The sequence below is a fragment of the Panthera uncia genome, chromosome D2 (genome assembly GCF_023721935.1).
Source record: "Panthera uncia isolate 11264 chromosome D2, Puncia_PCG_1.0, whole genome shotgun sequence".
In the NCBI taxonomy this organism is placed as follows: domain Eukaryota; kingdom Metazoa; phylum Chordata; class Mammalia; order Carnivora; family Felidae; genus Panthera; species Panthera uncia.
In genome coordinates this window covers 45,405,535-45,429,256 of record NC_064818.1, presented here as the reverse complement: position 1 = coordinate 45,429,256, position 23,722 = coordinate 45,405,535, and the positions used below count along the sequence as shown (strand labels likewise).

The 23,722-nt window shown below is 49.6% G+C and overlaps 1 protein-coding gene across 1 annotated transcript in view; it reads left to right on the top strand.

Moving 5' to 3' along the window:
• Positions 1-21,154, top strand: part of DRGX (dorsal root ganglia homeobox) — a 30,592-nt gene extending 9,438 nt beyond the window's left edge. The window contains exon 6 of the mRNA XM_049645353.1: positions 20,389-21,154. Coding sequence (XP_049501310.1) covers positions 20,389-20,654 — 266 coding nt within the window. The 3' untranslated portion in view covers positions 20,655-21,154. The remainder of the gene's footprint in view (positions 1-20,388) is intronic.
• The last annotated feature ends 2,568 nt before the right edge of the window (positions 21,155-23,722 follow it).

The following is a 23,722-nucleotide window of genomic DNA, read 5'->3' as shown; positions in this document are numbered from 1 at the left end:
GCGCACAATGGCAACTGCATTGCAAATGTGGTTTCTGGAAGCTGAATGAGGGCATGAAGGAGCTTCCCTGGAGAGTCTCTAGAAGAGAAAGAAGGGCATTTTAGGCTTAGAGAACAGCACATGCAGAATGCCAGGAGAGGGGAGGAGAACGAGATTTGTCTGGAGAGTGGTTGGTATGTTGGGTGCCCATGGGAGAGACCCCACAGATAAGGTGGAGGTGTCCTACAGGGACCAAATCTTGAAGGCTGGAGGCCATGCTTTTGGGTTTGGGTTTTCTACTGTAGGAGGTGGGGCCCCAAGGCCCGGAGCCACTTCTGAGTGGTCCCGGTAGCGGGCAAATCCCCTCCCTTAGACAGCTGGCGTGAGTGGATGAGGCTCACCTCTGTCCATCCAGCTCTGGGCCCTGTGCCCTTTCTAATGCTTCCTTCAGCTCCAGGGCCCAGATGCTCCAGGGGCCGTGTAGAGCCCCTCGCAGAGTGACCTTGGAACATATTCACAGGACACAGTAGGATGATAGGGCACTATGGAGGTGGAGTCCCAACTGGAAGGGGCTTCTGGAAGATGATCAGTGGGACTTCGGTATCATGTCAGGGACTGGTCTGGGCAGAGGGGCAATCCTGTGTCTGTCTCCCAAATCCTCTCTGCTTCAGTGGGGGCCAGCTCAGCTCCTGAGAGTAACCATCTCTTTTCTAAATGTTCTTTGCTTGCCCGACTCCAGCCTCGTGAGTTGGAGGTGATTCCCATGTCTCTGCTATGGCAGCCCATGGCTGGGCTCTCTGGCTAGCCAAGCTGGGACCCACGGAGAGGCCTGTAGTGGCTCGAGGAGGGGAGAGAGGGCCAGGTTGCTGGGCAGGGAGGGCATGACATTGTCTGCAGCCGGGAGGCCCAGGGTGGTGGTGAGAGGGAGACAGAGGCTTGTATCTTCTGAGTGAAGACCCAGGACAGAGGCAGGGGCTGGTGAGAGAGGCTGGTAAAGGTTAAATCTGTCACCCCCTCCTCTTCTTCCCTCACTGATATGTACTCCCCTCTGGCCCTTCCCTAAACTTTTCTGGCCGGGCTCTGACCCCTGGGGCCTGTCCTGTGCCTGCCTCATTAGAAACAGACTTTCCTTTGATGCTACCCTTGCTAAGGGGACACACGGGGTGGAACTTGGGGAGTGTAAGAGCTTGCAGAGGTGACATCAGTCACAGTGTGCTCGTCAAACCGGGTGTATCTTTGTATGTTGTACTGGCTCTCGCTTGGGCAGCCTGTGTGTGCCCGTGAGAAGTCCTTCCTGACTGTAGTCATATGTTGGGGCAGGTGACGTGCTCAGATGTTTCCAGAGCCAGGCAGGCGGTGAGTGAAGTGAATGTGTGTAGGCATTGTCTTCACTTCCCCACATACGAATGAGCTCTCGCTCACTTTTCTTGAGTGATATAACCCTCTTGGTCTATATGTCATTTACATGCTTTTGAGAAAGGCACGGGAAAAGACACACTTCTCTACTGTCAGAAACAGTTATTTGAGAAGCACGTTAAGGGGCACTCTCAGATTTGGGCTGGGCACAGGTGGGGCTGGGGGTGGACTGCAGGAGCACTTTTCCCACTCGAGGGTCAGCTGTTACTCAGGCCAGCTGATGGTGGCCGAGTGGGTATGAGGACACAGCACTGCCAGAACTACTGAACTTTCTGGAGAAGTTAGAAGTATGGATTTTTAGTTAAGATATTCCCATCTTTTTTTATCAAAACATTTTTTTTGTGGGGCGCCTGGGTGGCGCAGTCGGTTAAGCGTCCGACTTCAGCCAGGTCACGATCTCACGGTCCGTGAGTTCGAGCCCCGCGTCAGGCTCTGGGCTGATGGCTCGGAGCCTGGAGCCTGTTTCCGATTCTGTGTCTCCCTCTCTCTCTGCCCCTCCCCCGTTCATGCTATGTCTCTCTCTGTCCCAAAAATAAATTAAAAAACGTTGAAAAAAAGAAATTTAAAACATTTTTTTTGTGTATTTGTTTTTGAGAGAGAGGGAGAGAGCACACACGTGTGAGCAAGTGGGGACGGGGCAGAGGGAGACACAGAATTCAAAGCAGGCTCCAAGATCTGGGCTGTCAGGACAGAGCCCTACGTGGGGCTTGAACTCACAAACCATGAGATCACGACCTGAGCTGAAGTCAGACGCTTAACCACCACCAAGGGGGCCCTAGATAGCCCCATCTTTTAAATGTGATCTCCAAGTCTTTAGGCCAAAGCGGCACACAGTTGGTCTGAGCAGTTGGTCTGGCTTGATATTTTGGTGTGAGATAACAGCTGGTGTCGGCTGGGGCATCTTTGCCTTCTAGAAGCCCCCGACCCCATGTGGTGGCACTTCTGGAAGCAAGGTTTTCTGAGCTGGAAGTCTCGGAGTCAGCTGGTCAGAACTCCTGGGCTCTAGTCCTGGTGGGCTTTGCTTTCCCTGGAGGTCCGGCTTGGGACGTCCGGCCTCTGCCTCAGGACCTGGGAAACAAGTGTGTGCCTACGAGTCAGTTTCTAGATACCCTGGGGTCCAACACCTGGTTGTTTTGTGGAACATTTGTTAAGTGGTCTGGGGACAGGGAAGATTTCAGTCTCCTGCACCTTCTTTTCCCAGGCTTCCCCAGGCTACAGAAATGAAGTGCATAGGCCCAAGAGAGGAATACCCCCGATTTTCTAGGGCCTGGCTTGGTGCCAGGACTTCTGGGCTATGACCTGGCCTCCCTTCCCTCAGTACACCCCCAGAGGTGGCTGGTCAACCAATGCTGGCAGAACTAGTGGCCTGAGCCCTGCTTCCCAGGGGTGCTGGCCAACCGGGGGACTGCTCACCTAACTCGGAGATGCTTCATGCCTACTGGTGTTAGAAGGCACCTCTCTGGGCTTCTAAGCCCATCCCTCTTGTCACAAATGAGAAACTGAAGCTCAGGGAGGGAAAGTCACGTGCTCACACATGGCTTATTCGGCTAGGTCTCCCCTTTGGGGTCTAGGTTGCCCTCCACAGGATCCTAATGTGCCCTTTCATCCAGACACCATGTATTCATTTTCTCTCGGATGGGCACCTGTTGGTAGGGGCCTTGGACCCGTACTCCCCTTTTCCCCAGCAAGTAAGGACAGCTGTGAGTCCACTGGGTATGAGCCCTGGGGAGGAGTCTAGACTTACCCAGGACTATCAGAGACCAGGACCATTGTAAGCTGAGCGCCACAGTCCCTCCAGCCTGGAGATCCCAACTCACTTCTCCAGGGCTGTGGCGACTTGCAAATAACCCAGAAGAAATAAATCAAACTCAGTGTCAGCTACAGACTCAAACTAGTGCTCATGTCTCCTTTCCTAGACTCTGTGGTCCTAGTGGGATCGTATGGCCCTGGGTTGAAGACAGCAAGTATCCTGGGTGGGCCACTGAGGTCTGGCCCCACCCTAGACATCACCTAGGTGCCACTCCTCTGACACTCTGGACCTGTAGCTCCAGACCAGGGGCTGAGGATCTAAGCAAAAACTGTCCTGTGCTGAAGCCAACAGCTGGCCAGAGTGTGAAGGAAATGCCTGGCTCTCTGTGCTCCAGGGCAGGATCAGTCCTCCCAGGGGGCATTTGGAGCCCCTCAGCTACTGTTCCCAGAGCTAACTGCCTGGAGAGCATTATGTATAGTTACAAGTCGAAGGACTCTGAGTTGGGGGTTCTGGTCTTTTGGTTCAGGCGTTGTTGTGACAGATGCGACATCTTTCTCTGGGAAATATTAAGAGAACCTCCAGGGGCATTTGTGGGATAGCTTGGGGGTTGTTGAGTTTGCTGAGTTCCTTTAAGCTGCAGTCCCTGAAGGCTGTATGTCCTTTAACGTAGTTGTATGGCTATTCACTTGTCAGGAAATCTTTGGACTTTGAATGTGCTCTGAAAACAGGAGCATTCTTGGAATACTGGCTATCATGCTCCTCGAGCAGGCTGTGCTGGAGAAGGGGAAGGGCCAGCAGGGATGTTGGATGTAGAGGGAATGAGCTCCAGCCCCCCACCACCCCCCCCCAACACTTGCCTCCCAGAATACAGAGCTGTGTGGTGATGCCAAACCCTGTTTCCAATGTGAGTGGGGTGGACAGGCTGGGCCCTAGAAGCTCTGTGACTGTGGCCCAGAACATACCAATGGATTATGGGGGGAAGTAGCCCAGAAAATATGAAGGGGAGCAAGTCTCTCGGCCAGCCATTTTGCTGAGACTCAGCGGCACACAGACTGAGGAGTCAGTAGCAGAAAGCTATGGAATATGGTTTTCTTAGCAAAGTAGAGAGACTCATTTTGATTCCTTGGAGAAACCTGTTGAAAGAAGGGGTCTGGGGTTTGGAAGCAGCTAGAGAGCTGGGGAAACCAAGATCAGACTGAGAATTGCACCATGGCATCTCAGACCTGCCGTGGCAGCAAAGCTCGACTCGGCGGTTTTGCGTCAGGCCAGGGAGTGAGTGCAGAGACTTTCCAGAGCTTTGCCCTCTGCCGCAGCCCCATCATCCTGTGTTTGGGGGACTGTGCTCTGCTGCCGGCCAGGTCCCAGGGCTTGGTCAGGGTAGCTGAGACACAGCTCTGGGGTGGAGTGCCGGGGATACTCATTTAGCAGGCTTGGCATGGGGGGTGGATGAGTGGTGCATGCATGGATAGGTCAGCAGGCCTGCTCGGGCAATAGGGAGCCAGGGAAGGGTGGGAGGTGGGGGTGGCATCCTTGAAGGACAGGAGGTCACTGCCCCTCCAGGATGGCTGGTCAAGCAGAGTGTCCATGCGTGGAGGCGTGGCAGGCTAGCTTCCAGGCTCTGCTGGGCAGGCCCCGGACAGGCACTGGGCTGTGCCCATCAGGGAGTGAGGCAGCTGGCTACCTCAGGCTGGGAAACTGCCCACCGGGGACAGAGCTACGTAATTGAAAACCAGGCACTTGTGGGGGTTTCCTCCTTTAATTATCCTTTAATTATCAAGCAGCCGACTAGCACAGTGGCCTCAAGCAAGCGCTCTGGGGTGGCCCGCCTTGTGTGAGTCCTTGTCCTTCTGTTCCCTAGCCATGTAAGTCTTGAGCACGGTCCTGGGAGTCTCTGCCTCTTGTCAGCTATAAGATGGGGATCTTGATCATAATAAGACTGAAGTCATAGGACTGAACGAGAAGCACGTGAGCTAGAACACCTGAGGCTCTTGGAACAGTGTGTGGCACATGAGAGATGCTCAGTAAATGCTATCATTATCACCGCATCTCTCCGTTCTCATTTCCAAGTCCCTGGGTCCCACTCACCTTTAAAGGAGCCTGTGAAATGTCTGCTTCCTCCAAATGTCTTCCATTTCTCTGAAGTTTATTGCAGCTGTCACTTATCTTTTTCTTGTAACCTTCCTTGTTCCAAATTTGGCAACGATGGGGGTTCCTTCCTGTCCCTGGTAGGATTTCCTGGGCAGGGCACCCATTCCTTCTCTGGGACTTGACAGGCAGTGATAAGTTTTGTATTTTGGGATGGTCAGAGAGGGCCCGTCCTGGCCAGGCATGCAGTTAGTGTGTTTCCTTATTGAGGGTTCCATGGAAACTCTCAAATAAAAAGGCAGCAGGACCCTACCCCATGCAGGGAGGGTTTGCATAACAGTAATGGGTGTCCAGAGAAAAAGCCTTTGCAACACAAAGAATTTTCCTGTGCTGTCTTAATGGCCAGCCTTGTGTTCACAATTCATTAATGCAGAGGAGGTTATTAATGGCTGAGGGAGGCGCTTGGGTTTGTTCCGGGGAAGTGCTGGCCACAGGACGAGCGCGATGGGGGCAGGAGAGCCACGGTCGTTGGCGGAGGCCCCCTCTCCCTGGTGCACTTAGCCTGGCTGCCTCTAACCTGTGATTCGGAGAGCGGAGAGCGGGGTGTGAGGTGGAGACTAATTACAGCTGCCAGGGGAGAGCTTTCATAACTCAGTCTGGGCTCATGCTGAGGGATCACAGTCACTCTCTGCACTGGGCAGGGGCATCCCATCCGACTGTCCTTAACTGGAGGGGGCGGTGAAGGGGAGGAGGTGAGAAAGCATGCTGGGCAAGGCAGGCATGGGGGCATTGGAGTCATGGAGTCATGTCTGAGGGGAGGGAACAGCAACAGAGCAAGGGAATGAGGTCTGACCTCTTTTTACTCTCCCCTTCCATCCCCTCCCAGGGAGCTGAGGTGGCCCCAGCCATCCCATGCTGGAGGGGCCCGAGGCAGACAGCTCTGATCCCATCTCCTATTATCTGTTTGAGGCACAGCTCAGAAGCTGCTAGCAGTTGGAGTAGCAGTCCTGGTCCTGAGTCCCGTGTGTGTGTGTGTGTGTGTGTGTGTGTGTGTGTTTGTACCAAGGGGAGGCGAGGGACAGGGCGTCCATACTGGGGAAGGGTCTGGCCACATCCTTCCAGAGAGCAAGGCCCCTTACTTAGCCAAGTATGTTCCCTCCCTGCTTCACATTGGCCTTGGCCTTGGGCTCAGGCCAGGCTAAAGTGTCCAGATTCTGGAACTGAAAGGGCTTTATTGCGCAATAAACATCTGCCCACCGAAGCTAAACTCAGAGCTGGAGGCAGTCTTTTCCTTCTCCCAGTCCCCCAAAAAGCATTTTCCCTCTACTCCTCTTTAAGCACTTTTTTCCTCTGGGTTGGGAGTTTAAAACACACACACACACACACACACGCACACACACACACACACACACAATTAAAGAACATTAAAAAGTGTTTTATGGTGGAATATAATATTCATGAGAAAAATTCATAAAGCATGCATCTAGAGTGTAGTGACCCATTTTAAGCACCTAATATACCTACCCTCTGGGACTTTGCCTGCACCCCAGAAGCCCCCCAATGCCTGGGCCCCTTTTTCTTCCCCTTAAATGAGAGCACTGTGCTGACTTTTATGCTAATATAGCTTTGTCAACCACCTAAGCAGGCATTCTGAAACTTTCTTTTTCTTTCTTTCTTTCTTTCTTTCTTTCTTTCTTTCTTTCTTTCTTTCTTCTTTCTTCTACCAAGAAACTTCTTCCAAGTTATGTTTCAGTAGTAGAATTTAGTGATTCATCACTTACATACAACACCCAGTGCTCATCACAACAAGTGCCCTCCTTAATGCCCATCACCCATTCAGCTCATTCCCCCACCCCCCTCCCCTCCAGCAACCCTCAGTTTGCTTTCCGTATTTAAGAGTCTCTTATGGTTTGCTTCCCTTTCTGTTTTTGTCTTATTTTTCCTTCCCTTCCTCTGTGTTCACCTGTTTTGTTTCTTAAACAAAAACACTACTATTGAATCATGACTCTTTTGAACTTTACGTATAAATGAAATCATACGAGACCCAGGTTCTTCATGTCTGCCTCTTTGGCTCAGCATTAAGTTTGGGAGATTTATTAATGTAATTAGGTTCAGTGGTAGATTCTCTATGATATGTGTATGATCAGGTCATCTGCAGATAAAGATAGCTGGTCTCTCCCTTTCAGATCCTGATGGTCTTTCTTTCTTTCTTTCTTTCTTTCTTTCTTGTCTGTGCCAGCCAGAAGCCCTAGCACAGTATTGAGTAGAAGTGGTGATGACGGGCATCCTTGCCTTATTCTATTTTTTAATAACAGCTTTATTGAGATATAATGCACACACCATACCATTCATCCCCTGAAGGGTACAACTCAATGATTTTTAGTATATTCAAAGGGTTGTGCAGCCATCACTAGGATCAACCACAGAATACTGTCATTACCCTGTACCTATAAGCAATCACTTCCCACTTCTCCCCAATGCCCCCAGCCTCAGGACACCACTGACCGTGAACATTTTTGCTATTACTGCTGTGGACTTTTTATATGAATGGAGACATACAATATGTGGTCTTTGTGACCACTCCTTGCCTATTCTTGATCTCAGGGTTTCAGTTATATTTGTGGTCTTTTATTTATTTATGTTTTGGATATCCTTTATCAAGTAAAGATATTTTCTTCTTGCCTTGGTTTTCTAAGAGTTTTATTTAATTATTATTAAAAAAATCATGGATATGAATGAATGTTGCATTTCATTGAATACTTTCTCTGCTGCTATTGAGACGATCACATGATTTTTCTTTCTTAATGGGTTAATACAGTAAGTTACATTGATTGATTTTTTCAATGTTAATCCAACTGTACATTCCTGGAATAAACCCAGACTAGATGTGACATGTCTTCCTTCTTATCTATAGCTGGATTCTGTTTGCTAATACTTTGTTCAGGGGCTTTTGCATCTATGATCATGAGAAGATTGGCTTGTGATTTTCTTATAATTTCCATTCCAGGTTTTAATATTGTTTTACTTTACCCCCAAAACTGAGTCTAGTAAAAGCAGCAGCAGAACTGCCCAGCTGTTTTATTATCTCTCCTGATTCCGAGGGCTGGCTTGGTTCAGCTACTTACAACATAGTATTGCTTCCTTGTCTGGGGGCTTGGTAGGGATGCTGGGAGGCTGGGAGCTCTCTTTTTCTCTCTCCCCATGGTGAACTTGGGGTGAGATTGAATGGTGGTTGATTCCCAAGAGTGTAAAAGAAGAAGATGCCAGACCTTCTTAAAGCTTACACCCAGAACAGGCACCGTGTTGCTTCTGATTCAGTCTATTGATTTAAGCTGGTCACAGGGCCAACTTAGACTTTAGTGGAGGGGACTGCATACAGGCATGAATGCCAGGAGGTTGGTTCATTGAAGGCCCTTTTTAGACACTGATGGACACAAGCATCAAAGATACTCCAGCATTGTGATTTGAGTTGGGGTGTTTTTGAACCTACCTTGCTTCCCAATCTTGACTACAAGCACTTTGAGGGCACTGGCCATATCTGGCTCACCTCTAGGACCTTCCAAGCCACTTACATCTGCCCCAAATGCAGAGCAAATGGTAGTTAGGCTTGGGTAAAGAAGGAAAAGTCATGCTGCTCTGGTGTGGGAGACAGACCTCACTTGGGAAGCTCTGGTCTATTCATCCTAGCCTGCAGTCCTGGCTGCCTGTTGGATGCCAGGAACAACTGGGCCCTCCTTTTTTTCATTCTTCATCTACTGAGTACCCTACTTTGTCAGACTAAACCAGAGGCTGAGCCTCTGGTGATGAATTAGACACATCCTTGTCTTAAGTGGTTCACAGGCTAAGGGTGAGCTTGGAGAGATAGTCAACAAAGAATTCCATCTCATGTGACATAGTCATGTGCTCTCTTAGAAGCCAACAAGGGCATGCAAGGAGTGGGGGAAGCCCTGAGGAGGGAGGACACATTTCCCTGTAGGAATAAGGAAGGCTTTCCAGAAGAGATGTTTGAGTTGGACTTGAAGGAAGCATAGGAGTTGCCCAGTGGGTAAGAGGACCCCAGGCAGACAGAACAGTGTGAGCAAAGGCACTGAGGTTGGCAGGGTTAGTTTGTCGAGGAAAGGGCAGAGCATGAAGTTGGACAGAGGCATGTTCTCAGGAGAGGATGGCATGGCCTCAAGGTGAGCCCAAGTTCTGGAGTCAGTCTGGCCATGACCCAGAACTACTTCCCTCTCATCCTGGGGTCAACTTAGGGCAGACCCCAGTCTCCTCACCTGTGAGATGAGGATCATGATGGCCATACCCAACAGGACTTGTGTATCTGTGCTCTGGCACATCTAAGCATCCAGTAGGTGCTGGAAATTGTTAGGGCTATGTTAATGAGGCTGAGAGTCACTCGGGATCTAATTAGTGTTTGGTTTTTGACTCTGGGGCAGAGGATCTTATTTCTTGCAAGCATTTGCTCCTCAATGGGAGAGCCTCTTAGCCTCTAAGGCACACTTTATGAAGTCTGGGGTGTGTGCAGCTCCAGAAAAGCAACACAGCCCTCTAGGTGCCCCTGTATTGTTTGTAAGGGTATAGGTATTTGGGGAACAGGGAAACTTGAGGGGCAGAAGGTGGTCAATCCTTATGGGGAAAGTGATTGGGTCAACCCTAATCTTCTCCATGCCTAGTTGATATCAGGAAGACAGGGGTAGAGAATCCCAGCACCTAAGATTTGTAAGGAATCTTTTTTTTAATGTTTTATTTATTTTTGAGAGACAGAAAGAGAGAAAGAGTGGGCGAGCAGGTGGGCAAAGAGAGAGGGAGACACAGAATCCAAAGTAGGCTCCAGGCTCTGAGCTGTCAGCACAGAGACTGACACGGGGCTTGAACTCACAAACTGCGAGATCATGACCTGAGCCGAAGTCGGATGCTTAACCAACTGAGCCACCCAGGTGCCCTAGGAATCTTCTTAATGAGTGTGTTACCATTCCAGGATATAGTGGGGAAACTGAGGCTCAGAGAGGAGATAAGACTGCCCAAGGTCACATAGTGCATCTGTGAGAAGTAGGACAAGTCAGGGACCCAGGTGTCCCATTGGCAAGCCCCCTACACCCTTTATTGATTCTGTTCCTTTTACAGGCACCTGCTGTCATTCTCTGGCTTTAAAAACTGCAACTCACTTTCCAGAAGCCATTTCCTATGGGTGCTGATGGGTTTGCCCTTCCTGCTAATCAATGGGGCCCTGGAGTGCAGGGAGCTGAGCAGAAGGTTTCTGGCTTGTGCCCAGAGGCAGTGGGAGAAGCAGCCTGCCTGTCCAGGGTTTTGGCTGCTGCTTCAAGGAGGGAGGGCGGTGCTAACTGGCATCAGTCTGCCCAGAATCTGGGCATCTGATTGTGCCAGGGTCCTTGGAGCTGGGTGTTGTCGTTATTTGTTTGCCCCTTCAAAGACATCCAAGCAGAAAGGGGGCCGTGGCACTGGCCCTGAGACTATCACAGTCCCAGGAATGTTTGGCTGGGCTGCCTCTCATTAGGGAGTGTTTGCTGAGCAAATGAACAGACGTCAAGACATCGAGTATACAAGTAACAGGTGGAGTTCAGACCGGGGTGGGATTTAGTGTTGATTCTAGCAGAATACCCTGCCAGATTAACCTGGGGGTTTTGACATTAATCAGATTGAGCAACTTTGTCATGACCACGGCTTCTCTTTCCATGAAGTGCTGAGGAAGATTACCACCTGGGAGATGGTAACTCTGAGGACCTAAACTCTGCCAGTGCAGTCAGGAAAGAGACTCTTCCTCCCTTTCTTCCTTCCCCAAGTATTCAGTGTTTACCTTGTGCCCAAATGGGGCATTTCAGTTCTGGCATCAGGAGTACAGGGGTGAGAGTGGGTGAAGGGTGCTTCCAGCAAGTTTGGGAGGTGAGCTGGGTACACAGATAGACACAACTCGTGGTGTAAGGCACCACGTGTTAAACTCGTTTACCACATTTAACTCATGGTAAAAGGCAATTTAGACCATAAAACGGAGACAGGAGAAAGCACTTCAGGGGTTCTGAGTCAGAAGACATTTGGTTATGAGACCTTGTCCACTTGATTATTGGTGAGCACGCATAACCACCACATCTAAAAATCCGTGCTTAAATATGGCAGGCATCTGCCAACACCTTCCACTCAGGCACTCCTGTGAATGACAAGGAACTGGTATTATGAATTATAAAATACATTTTCCTTCTGTCTAGCATCTATCTATTATTCTATATCTATCTATCATCTATCTATCTATCTATCTATCATCTATCTACACAGAAAAAGACATGAACTACAGTATTTGTGTTAAAGGTCTCATAAATCCACATACTCATTTCCTCGTTCAATTCTGTTATCTTTAACCTGAACATTCCACAAGAAATCAGTGCGCAAGAGCTTTACTTGTAACCGAAATTGTAGTTCACGTGCCTTTATGATGAAAATGTGCTATCGGCAGAGACGAGACAGAACTAACTTAATTTTTCCTGTCAGTCTGTAGTAGATCAATTAAACTGCCAAGCAGATCAAATATTTCAGACTGTATTTATTACATTAAGTATTTATGTCCAGGCCAAGCCTTTAAAGCATGATGTCATATAGGAATGTAGGCCGATTAGATCAATTCAGCAGAATTTGCTGTAACTTAATGGAAATCTAATTGTGTGTTTTAATTTAGTGTCCAGGAGGTAGTATGTTCTCCAAACAAAACCATTTTCAGGCTGCATTTAGGGGTCAGATGGCTCTTGTGCAGACGTTGGTGATGGCTCATGTTGGTAGGGCTAGAGGGGAGAGGTTGTAGCCTTTTAGGGGGTTCGCTTGCTGGCAGGTTGGTCATACCCCATGCAAAGGGACTCACTGACCTCGAATCCCACCGAATGGGAGGGGGGTGGAGTATTCCTGGTGGGTTTTCCAGGGTGCTTCCTCTGCCCCATGTTCACTGGTCAGTGCCGACCTTCCATTAGCAGTTATGGAGGTACAGTGAGGTGCTGAGGACACAGCCCTTATTCCTTGGCAATTTCAGTGAGACTCTGTTCTAAAGGAGAACATCTGTTCTCATCATCTGAATAGAAGGAGACTGGAAATCACGAGTCACGAAAAGGACACCATTTTTATGACAATAATACCTGGTCAGTATAGAAAGGGTGGAAAATACAATAAAACACAAAGAAAAAGATAATTATCATTCATAAACTTGGTACCCAGAATCAAGCAGTATGAGTATCTAATATTGGTACATTTGTTTTCCTCCATCTATAAATGTGTGTATCTCTAATGAATTTATGTGTTTTATAGCTTATTTAGAAATTAAAAATTTTTAACCAAAAAGCTTAAAATTATCAATATTTTCTACTCATAAATACATTTATATTTGTGCTATACCTGTGACTCCACATGGATATGACACATCACTGTGCATATACACGTACACATATATACTATGTGTATACATGTGTGTATTATGTATACACACACATGCATATACCAAAGTAGGATCATGTTGACTTATTGTTCCTCAATCTGCTTTTTAAACTTAACATTTCCTTATTGTGTTTCATTTTTTAAAAAAATTTTTTTAACGTTTATTTATTCTTGAGACAGAGCATGAACAGGGGAGGAGCAGAGAGAGAGGGAGACACAGAATCCGAAACAGGCTTCAGGCTCTGAGCTGTCAGCACAGAGCCCGACGTGGGGCTTGAACTCACGGACCGTGAGATCATGACCTGAGCTGAAGTCGGACGCTTAACCGACCAAGCCACCCAGGCGCCCCTCATTATTATTTTTTTGTTCATGGCACTAAGTGTCCTCCTGTAATAGAATTTTGCCAGAGCTTTAGTGTGTTCTGTGTGGGTGACTATAACTTCTTCAGTCAGTTCCCTAGTATTGGGCCATGAGGTTAGTCACAGTTTTTGTTACTATATGCCACACTGGATTGACTTCCTTTGTAGCTAATTTAATTTTTAGCTCATTCATGATTTATAGCTTTTTGATAGGTTTAAAAAAAGGCCGGCGGAACCCTAGAGCCCCAGGTCTGGAAATCTAGTAACTAAAAGATGATGCTTTTATTTATTTATTTTATTTTGTTGTATTTTAAAGTTTTTAAAAAAAGTTTATTTATCGAGAGACAGAAAGAGAGAGAGAGCGCACAGGGAGTGGCAGAGAGGGAGAGAGAAGGAGAGAGAGATGTCCAAGCAGGCTCCATGCTGACAGCACAGAGCCTGACCCGGGGCTCGAACTCATGAACCCTGAGATCATGACCTGAGCCAAAATCAAGAGTTGGATGCTCACCTTACTGAGCCACCCAGGTGCCCCTAAAAGATGACACTTTTAAACTTTATTTGTCTTACTCCTTACAATTCTGTTGGCAGAAAAAGTTATTTTACTTTTTGGTCCAATAGGAAAGGTTCCACCCAGGAAGCAGGACAGCCCTGCATCTCCAGGAGTGTGTGTGTGTGTGTGTGTGTGTGTGGCTAGTAGAGGTGGTGGGATGCCTCTTGCACACTCCCTGCCTGTGGCAGAGCTCACTGCTCATCCTGGGTGTCCCGGGGGATGCTTACAAGTTGTGTTCTTCAGCTGCTGGCTGAAACGAATCGGTAATTGGAATAAACTGTGAATTGTGACTTAGAATTACCCTTTAATTAGTATGGGGTTATGAAAATAGTAATTGTTTGAGGCCTTCATATTAGCTGCGTTACGGAATGTCTCTCAAAGGTAGGTGTCTCTCCTCCTCTCACAGATAAGGAACCTGAAATGTGGAAAGATGGTGTGAAACCCCATGACTGGTGAAGAAGGATGGGGCTGGGGGCCAAACCTCCAAGTCCACTTTCTTCTGCCATAGCAGGCTGCTGAGATGCCCCAGAGATGACCTATGGTCGTTCTCATTTTATGGAATCTTGATAATGGATGACTTGCTTTTGGGGTAGACATTTTCTCAAGGGTCTCTGTCACCTCTCCGACATAATAAAGGGGGGTGCTCGGCCCCTCCTGTGGCTGATTCAGCGTCACCCCATCACTAACAGCGACGTGCAGGCTTGGTGCAGTTTTCTGAAAGACTTCCAGACTTCATCTCTTGTGATGATTCCTGCTGTCGGCCAGCGGTGTCAGGCCATCTTCATGGGGATGGCTTTGCTTGCTCACCCCTGTGCCAATCGGCTCCAGGTTTCTGTGCATGTTGAGTCTTTTGGCTGTCATGAATTTTTGTCTCTTTTCTCAATGTTATCCATCAGTATGTCTCCCATTAGCACATTTCTCTCTAGTTTGTGGTAATCTTGTAAACTGAACAACTTCTGTGAGAAGTGCTCTTGAAAGAAACTTTAAGCACTTGGTGAGGGTCTTGAGTATGGCTTTGCAGGGGCAAAGTGCCAGTGCTTTGGGATCTGGGATTTTATTTGGTAACTATGTGTTCATCTGCCATCCAGATGAATCTCTATTTTGTTATTTCTGGTTTTCAGTCAGCGTCCTTCTGGGCGGGTTGCTGACGTTGTTTAGGCAGGAGGCGTATGGGGAAAGCTGGGGATGCTCTTGGTACTGTGGAATCATGAAGAAATCAAGAGTTACTTTTATGAGAATCCTATTTGTGGAAATCACTTGTTTTTTCTGTTAGAAAATTGTTGTAGGAGTTGAGAGAGATTCTGGTTGTTGGATAATTTAAGTTCATTTACAACCAATTGAAATTCTGAAAACACGTTAAAGTTGGAAGAACTCAACTTTATAATTCACATCCCATTCTAAAACCCCTCCTTTTTTGTTGAAAGGGATTTCAAACCTTTTCTTGTCCAATGGCCCATATCGTGCATGAAGTTTCTCTAATGTCCTGTCAGGGGACCTTCAGGGGGTGCAGACCAGGAACCTCACAAGCCCTCTGCATAAACATAGCATGTGATGGTAAGGAAAGAAAAACTCCTTTTTTTCACACTTCTGCCCATTGCTTCGATTTCACCCTCTGCACCAAGAGAGATACAGAGACAGTTACCTCGTATCCACTGTGCCCTGGGGTCAGCGCAGCTAAATAACCCCAGTTCTTTCATTTTTCATTTCTCCCTCCTTCTTTCCTCCCTTCCTCATGTTCCCGATCACCTTGACCTGAACTCTCTTTTGGCTCTTACAGCTTTATTTTTAAGAATTTATTTTACTTTATTTTAGATTGTGATAAAATATGTGGAAGATAAACTTTGCCATCTTAACTGTTTCTAAGTGTACAGTTCCAAAGTATTCAATACGTCCCTTGTGCTGGGCAACCATTCCCTCCATCTACCTCTAGAACTTTCTCATCTTCCCAAACTGAAACTCTGTGCCCATTGAACAAGAACTTCCTATATTCCCCTCTCCCCAGACCCCAGAAACCACCATTCTGTTCTGTGTCTCTATGAATATGTCTACTCTAGGAATCTTGTGTAAATGGCATCACACGGGATTTGTCTTTTTGTGACTGGCTTATTCCCTTAGCATAATGTCCTTGAGGTTCACCCATGTTGTCGATGTGTCAGACTTTCCTTCCTTTTTAAGGCTCAGTAATTCTCCATTGTATGCATAGCCCTTATAGTTTTAATCAGAGTGTCCCAGAGTTGTTGGGTTCGCGGTCCTCAGTTTCCTCATCCATCTGTTGTGGGGGATGAACTAGGGCCTGGGCACAGACTCTGCTCCCGTCTGCAGCCTCGGTCCTGTGAACGAATGTATTTCTCTTATCACCGAATCTGGGTTTTGAGGGCAAGGAGTGTAGTTATTGGTGGCTTTCTTAGGAGCCCGCCGATGGCAGATGTGACCTAGCAGGTGTAGGCTGTGGATCCCAGGGAAGAAGGCTCTGTGTTGTCCACGTGGCACTTCTTCATCCTGTAAGTGGCCTCTTCATCACTGAGTCACAGACCATTTAACCCCTGGCTTGATGCTTACATCGGAGCAAAGCATGGCTGGAGGCAAGAATCAGCCTGATCACGTGGAGCCCGCCTTTCTGGGGCGTGTCTGATGCGGGCAGGGCTGCCTTGGGCTGAGCCTGAGGACTGTGGCCCCTCCTGGGTTCCTGACAATATATAGCTCCAGATAAGCTCCCCTCAGACTTCCAGTGCCTGCCTGGCTCAGGCAACCCAGCCTCTCACGGCCCCTCCTCACATGTGCCTCTTTTTAACATTCATTTAAAGGTAAAGTTATGTTTCTGATTTTAAAAGAAATTCACATTGGGGCGCCTGGGTGGCTCAGTCGGTTAAGCGTCCGACTCTGGCTCAGGACATGATCTCGTGGTTCATGAGTTCAAGCCCCATATCAGGCTCTGTGCTGACAGCTCAGAGCCTGGAACCTGCTTCAGATTCTGTGTCTCCCTCTCTCTCTGCCCCTTTCCCGCTCTTCTCTCTCTCTCAAAAATAAATCAACATTAAAAAAAAAAAAAAAGAAATTCACATTTGTTGTAGGAAAATGAGAAAAATTCCAAACAGATACAGAGAGGAAAATGTCTAGTATTCTCACTGCTGAGAGGGTTCACCGCTCTTCATATGCCATCTCCTCAACCCATGAACTCCCTTTGGGAGGGAGACCCAGAGGGGGTCCCAGTCCTTGGCTGGCACAGCACAGGCACCATCCCAGCAAAGGCTGCAGCTCCCCGCAGAGCCCCAACTGGTGTCTGTGTATCTGGCTGCATTAAGCAAGGGCCAGTGGGAAGAGCGGACTCGGGATTCGCCCGAATGTGACTTTCTGTGTGTTTCCTGCTGCTGCTGGAAATGGTCCCAGGCTGGAAGCCCACCAGGGGTGTGGGGCTGTGAAATGGGCTCTCAGAATTCCCTTTGTAAAGTTGGCACTTGTGATTTTTCCGGCCCTCCTCTTGGGGTCTGCCACCTGCTGTATCGACCCTCACTCAGAACTGAGGTAGGAGGCCACCGCTGCATTTGAACTTCCTGTTACAGTACTGGAGAACTGAAACACCACCAGAAGGTTCTGGTCCCACCTATCAATGAACTGTGAAAACTGGGACCTGGAGCTTCAGTTTCCTTACCTGGAGAGCAGGGATGAGTAATGCTTATCCCTCAGGGTGGCCGGGAAGGTGACAAGAGGCAACTGTGGGTGCTGGTAAACGTGAGCTGCCTTTTGTCTCTGAGCAGGCTTGGAAAGGAACAGAGAGATGCCCAGATGTGTTTGAGGGGAGAGGAAGGTGGCTGGCCCTGGCAGGGGGAAGCCTGTCCCCGGGGAAAGGAGGCAGGCACATCCCTGTGGATGCTGCTGAGGCTGCCTCGGGAAGGCTGATCCTACAAGTGGGTCCTGGGGCTGGTGGCCCTTCCCCCCTCCCTTTCTTCCATAGGCATTTTCCAAAGGCCTGGCCTGTTTCAGGCGCTGTGCTAGGTGTGCACAGAGTGGGGAATGAGACAGGAAGATACTTGACCCCTTGGGAGTCTGCAGTCTTGGGGGTATGTGGTGGGGAGACAGACAACAAACACGTCAATAGTCCACCTGCCATCTGTGGCCAATGCTGTGAAGATTCGAGCAGCCTGTGCATAACCGGGGAGCCTACTTTGGATGGGGAGGACCTAAAGGATCCCTGAGGAGGTGGTGGTCAAATGGAGCCCTAACGAGAGACAGAGGTGTGAGGAGAGCATTCCAAGGCAGAGGGAGGTTCTCTTCCCTCACAGGCGGAGGAATGTGCCCTCTTTTCAGAGGGACCCAATGGTTAAGGGGCAGGCCTCCTGCCTGGTGAGGTCCGGGCCGGCCACTTATTATTCACTCTCAGTCTCCTCACCTGCGGGAGGGGATGACTACGGAGTCTGCTTCCTAGAATTTCTCTGAAGCCGAGATGTGTGGGGCATGGCATGCTCCGAGCTGTGCCTGGCCCACACGAGCCTTTGCTCTCTGTAATACAGCTCTGTGTAGGGCTCTGCTGTGATGCTGCCGTGAGCACCTGAAAGGGAGGCCTGTCTGGCACATGGCAAGGAGGGGAGGGCCCTGGGGACATGATCACACAAGGGCCTGGAGGCTGCTGGGAGGAATCTGGGTTCATTTGACAAATATGGATTTTGTTCCCCAATACACCTGATGTCCAGTGCTGCTTCTTCCAAAGCTGGTGAGCACTTTCAAAAAGAGATGAGGGACTGGCTTTGGGACGCCTCCCTTGTCAGAAGGGGCGAAGTGGTTGGCCCACCCACATGGGGCCAGTGGCCATGGCTGACTCAGGTCTCCGGCTTCAGGGACAGGCAATAAATCCCCACCGTCCTTGGCGGGGCCATGGTGATCCATTTCTCGCTCACCTTGTAGGATATGGCTTTGGATCTGGTCCGGGATGACTAGGGCTGGGGAGGGGCGTGGAGGCTGTGGGGATACGCGTCTCCCACAAGGATCACACACGGGGGCCACCACTTGACCTGTCCTGGGAGCTCAGAGAGTCTCTCAAAGTATGTCATCCCAACAGCCGAGTCTACCCACCAGCCTGGGGGCAAAGTCTATGTGACTCCTGCCCCCACACCTGCTGTGGTGGGCAGCTGGAGCCCACGGGTGTCCCTCACACACGGGGGTGGGGCTAGCACTGTTGAGTGCTGTTCACTTCTCTCCTCGGAACTCAGATGGGCAACAGGACCACAGGATTCTATGGCCAGACTCTATCTTCCTCTTCCATATGCATACACACACATACACACACACACACACACACACACACACACACACAGACCACTTTCTCTGTTTGCCCCCATCCTAGCAATGGCATCTCCATTCATTTGGGTGCTCAGGCCCAAACCTAGTCATCATGTGTGAATCCTTCCTATCCATCCCCTTCCCTGTGGTCCAGGAGCAGTTTGCACAGGCTGTAACCTTCATCCTAAACCAGAATCTGGCCACCCCTTGCCACATTCCCTCCAGCCATGTTGAGTCAAGCTCCCTTCCCCTAGGACGGCACTCTCCCGCTAGCCTGCCTGCCCCATTCCTCATGCGGATAAGCTCGCAACACTCTCTGCTCCAAGCTGCTGAGGCTTCCTCCCACTGCATCCTGCACAGCCTGCGAGGCAGCCTGGCCCTGATGACCCTGACCCATCTGGCGCTGCCCTTGCCTGCAGCCTCTGACTTCGGTCAGTCTGAACATGCCACTGCTCCCCGAACAGGTGACATCAGTTCCTGTGTCTGCGCCTTTGCACTGCTCTTCTCCCTGGCTGCCTGCGCCTTCCTGGGCATTCACACGGCTGTCACTCTGACTAGCTGTGCTCAGATCTCTTGCCAAGCATCATGCTCTACTCGAGTTTTCCATAGCACACGCTACCACCTGCCTTTGTATCAGGGACTCGAGGGCTCCGGCGTGCCTCTCCACTAGAGCTGCACTCCAAGACAGCGGGTCTTGCTGCCATATTCCTGCTGATGGTCGTTAGGCTCTAGAAAAATGCTGGGTGCTCGTGGGATAGTCGTTGAATGAATGCACAGTTGAGGATGGCCTATCATTAGTCTGAGGTACTATCCTCAGACTGAGCATAGCAGAGGGCTGTGCTCACTGTATTTCTGGGATGGTTTATGTACTGCTGGCCAGCAGGCTTGGGGCCGGGCAGTTGTTCCTAAGCCCCGCTGCACATACCCAACCTGTGCTAAGTGCTTTCCAAACTGATTCCTTCGGAGGTTCTCAAACCTCAGTTCACAGTGCCCTGAGGGTCTCAGTTAATTTTTCATGACTCTCTTGGGCCATGAGAAACACCTAGCAGTTTTGTTCATCGAATGGTTGGGTCTGAGCAACTCCGGAAGTATTAATGTCCCAACAACTTAGTAGCCATTTGATAAATGGCTGGGTTCCCTTTGTCTTCAGAAGTCAAAAATGTTCCTGCAGTGTCCCTCTGAGTTCACAGGGGTGCTTTGGCACATAGTTTGGGGAGTGTGGGATTACTGCATTGGATCCTCGTAATGATCCTGTGAAGTAGGTAACATTCCATTTTGCAGAAGGAGAAGCCAAGACATTGGCCCAAGGCCACCCTGCTGGTTGCTGAGGGAAGCAGGACTGGTCAGGTCGCCCCAGTGCTCTGCTAATCCCTTGGGCTAGCAACTGGATCCCTTGTGCTGTCCATCTTCGGGGTCCTGAGCACTTGTCACGTCACCTCTCCCTGTAGTGTCCTGAACCAAACAATCACTCGGCCCCTTGCTCCTACCTCGTGTCCCCGGGAGACAGAATGTGAGCAGTGATGGCAGCCTGTTGTTTTTCCTCCTTTCAGGGGGCCCACTGTGCTCTTGCTGTGTCCCAGACCCCATGGGGCTGTCGTTCCTCCCCACCTACGGCTGCCAGAGTAACCGCACGGCCAGCGTGGCCGCCCTGCGCATGAAGGCTCGCGAGCACTCGGAGGCCGTCCTGCAGTCCGCCAACCTCCTGCCCTCGGCCAGCAGCAGCCCCAGCCCTGTGGCCAAGCCGGCACCCCCCGATGGCAGCCAGGACAAGAACCCTCCCGCCAAGGAACAGAGCGAGGGAGACAAGAGTGTATGAGGGTCCGGAGTGCCCAGGCCCGAGGCGCCCTCCCCTGCCCCCTGCTTCTCCCAGCCTCAGCCCCTGTGGAAAACTCCCCCAAAAGCAAAGGGAAGACTGCGGCCCAGGGCCTCCTCACGGACTCAGGAAGGGAAGTGAGACCCACGGCTTCCTCGGCATCTGGAGAGTGCTTCTGGAGTCCTACCGGCGGGGCTGTGTTGTCCTGGCTTCTTTGGTGACAAGTCTGGATGGAACTCGTGGGCACCAGAGCCCATTCTGTGGTGAGACCGTTGGGGTTTCCATCTGGGCCCAGAAGTCTCGGAGGGAAGTAGAGTTACTCACCCCCTCGCCTTCCTGACCCTTTCCTGGGCTGCCTCTGAAGGTCTTACCAACCCAAAGAACTGCGGCATGGGCCATCCTTGAGAGACATCCAGGGCTGAGTCTTGCGCTCCGAAGCGGGGTCGTGCTGTTACATTACGCACCAACGGACTCTCAACTGCCCACCACCGAGACTAGCAGCCGTCGCCCCCTTCCTCTTATTGGAGGATATTGGTTGTAGGCTGGGTTAGGTTAGAAGCTGAGCTGTAGGGTGAGGACGGGCTGGCACAGCCAGGCCTGGGGGTGCCCACTGGGCACTTCCAGCAAGGGCAGCTGGGCCAATCAGACAGGCCACGGGCTCCGTGAGCCGGGGCCACCATCGTGACACTCCAGGCACTGGCCAGTGTGGGCCCTGTCTCTCTGGACCCGACCTCTAGGTTGATGGGAAGCTGACCAGCGACAAGCAGTACTCTGATCCAGGGGGAGTGCGGACAGCCTTTGGGGAGGACATCGCCCACGGCCGTCTCTGAAACGAGTACACATCGGATGAACTACTTTTCCTCAGGTCCCCAGCACAGGGAGGTGGCCTCTCCAGTGGCGTTATTTCTTTATTTTTTTTACAGAAGGAAAAAGAAAGTAGAAACAAGACGAGAAGGGTGTGTATGGAGAAGTGGAGCACGGGGAGGAGGGCTTCCTTGTGGCGTGAACGGAATGAATTCCAAAGGGCCAAATTTCACAGAGATTTCGGTTTCGATCTAATGGGTGTTGTTTTCTCTCGTGTGGATAGTGAACTTGAAGAGATCCAAGGGAAAATGTGCAATAGCGTGATCTCTGTCACTCCCCTGGCAGGGGGGTCTGGTACCTAAAAGGTTGTAGTCTTTGGTGGCTTAGTGATGGTGTTTCCATGAAAACCGTTATTGCTTTTATGACAATTATTTTCCTCTCAGTTATTATAATCAAAATGTTCTACCTTTGGATCACCCTGCTCCCCTTTTTACTGCCCCCCAGACGCCCCCCACTAATACTCCCAAGTGTATGGTGCCTCGTTTCCGATTACCGCAAAGCATTTGATAAAATACACTGTCTCCTTAAAAAAAAAAAATCAAATCCTTCTTCCTGCTGTATTTTGCTTGTTGAGTACAAAGATGAAACGATTTGCCAAAAAGCGGCAGAGTCGCTTCCGTTTCCCTGTAATTACGAATGTTCGGTTGAACGATGTAAGCGCAAGCCCTTATGAACACTAACTCTTCAATCTAATTGTTTGATTAAACTCGTATTTCCTCCAGAAAGGTACATAAATAAGTGAACTGTTGAGCAAATTAAGAATACTTAACAGCATTGCATCTGAAAAGTAGTTACGCTGATTAAATTTTGTGTCCTTGAGGACTTTCAGGAAATTACTTTTGATCGTCAATAACACAATTAAGTAAACTACACACACATTAGCATGAATAATTGATAAGAAATTATGTATTACCACGAAGCACTGATTTAATAATTCATGATGCGACACTCTAGTGACTGTGCAAAACTGGATAACATCGAAAAGTCTGCCTGATGTTACTGAAAGAAAGGAAAAAAAAAAAATCAGCACCAGACCTCTGCAGAGATATCGAGTACTTAGTTTTGTTGTACAAAGGCAAAACGTAACCATGCATGATGTAGTTTCTGTTTGTTTAAATACCCGAATAAATTTAGAAGAGTTAAAAAGAAAGACATAAAAAGCTCAGGTTCTCTCTTTGTTCCTCTTGGCCCTCGGGCAGCAGGCCTGAGTGGGGTGTTCTTCTCTGCTTTGGCCAGCGTGCAACTGGAGATCTTTCCGAAGCTTCCAGGCAGAGGGCTTTGAGGCCTCAGCTCGGGAACCTTTTAGCAGATGCTGGGACAAAACCTGGCCTCTGTGTGGGCCAGAGCCTCACTCAAGTGCTGGTGCCTGTGGGCGTCAGTCCTTCTGTCCTGGGACAGACAGACGGATGAATAGACACGACCTCGCTGGATCCCCTTCCGGGCTGTCCTGGGTGAAGCCTCCTTTCTGGCAGTGAGAATGGCCGTCGATGGAGCCCCTGCAGAAGTTCATAGTGTGACTGTAACAAGGCAGCGGGACTTCAGTCTGGGAAGGAGGCACAGGCCCCAGGGATTGATTACTTGATTGATTATTAGTATTATTCGATTATCGGTTGAAGCCCTTTGAAGAGCTTTCCTTAATGCGCTTCAGGTTATGGGAAAGGAGTCGAAGTCATGACAGGGTCAGCAGCCCTCCTCATTGGGGATGATGAAGTGCTGGGGTGCGGATTGACAATGGGGGTGGGTGGCCCTGGCATGGGACATGGGGCCCAGAGGCTCCCTTCTCCATCCTGTTTAGGAATATCCAGTGCTTGGCCTCTTGGCTGCATAGATCTCCCTTATTAATAATCCCCATGTATTAAACTCTCCCACCATTGTCTTGCCTGGGAACTTTACAGAGGTTGATTCAGTTAATCCCGGTGACCAACCCACAAGGTAAGTATCGCTGTCCCCATTTCCCAGACAAGAAAACTGAGGCACAGTAAGGTTGGACAAGTTCTCCACAGTTAACGTGGGTGGTAGCCTCCAATGGAAAGAGAGGGAGCTTGGCTTCATTGCCTGCCACACAGGGAGCACTGAATAAATGAGTTAATGAGATTAACTGAGCTCAGTCTTTAAGGGCCAAGAGGGCAGTGGAGGTGTAACTGGGGCCAGTTTGTCCTCACAGGTTTGACAGGTGGACAATTGAGGCCACTCTGTTTTCCCTTTGC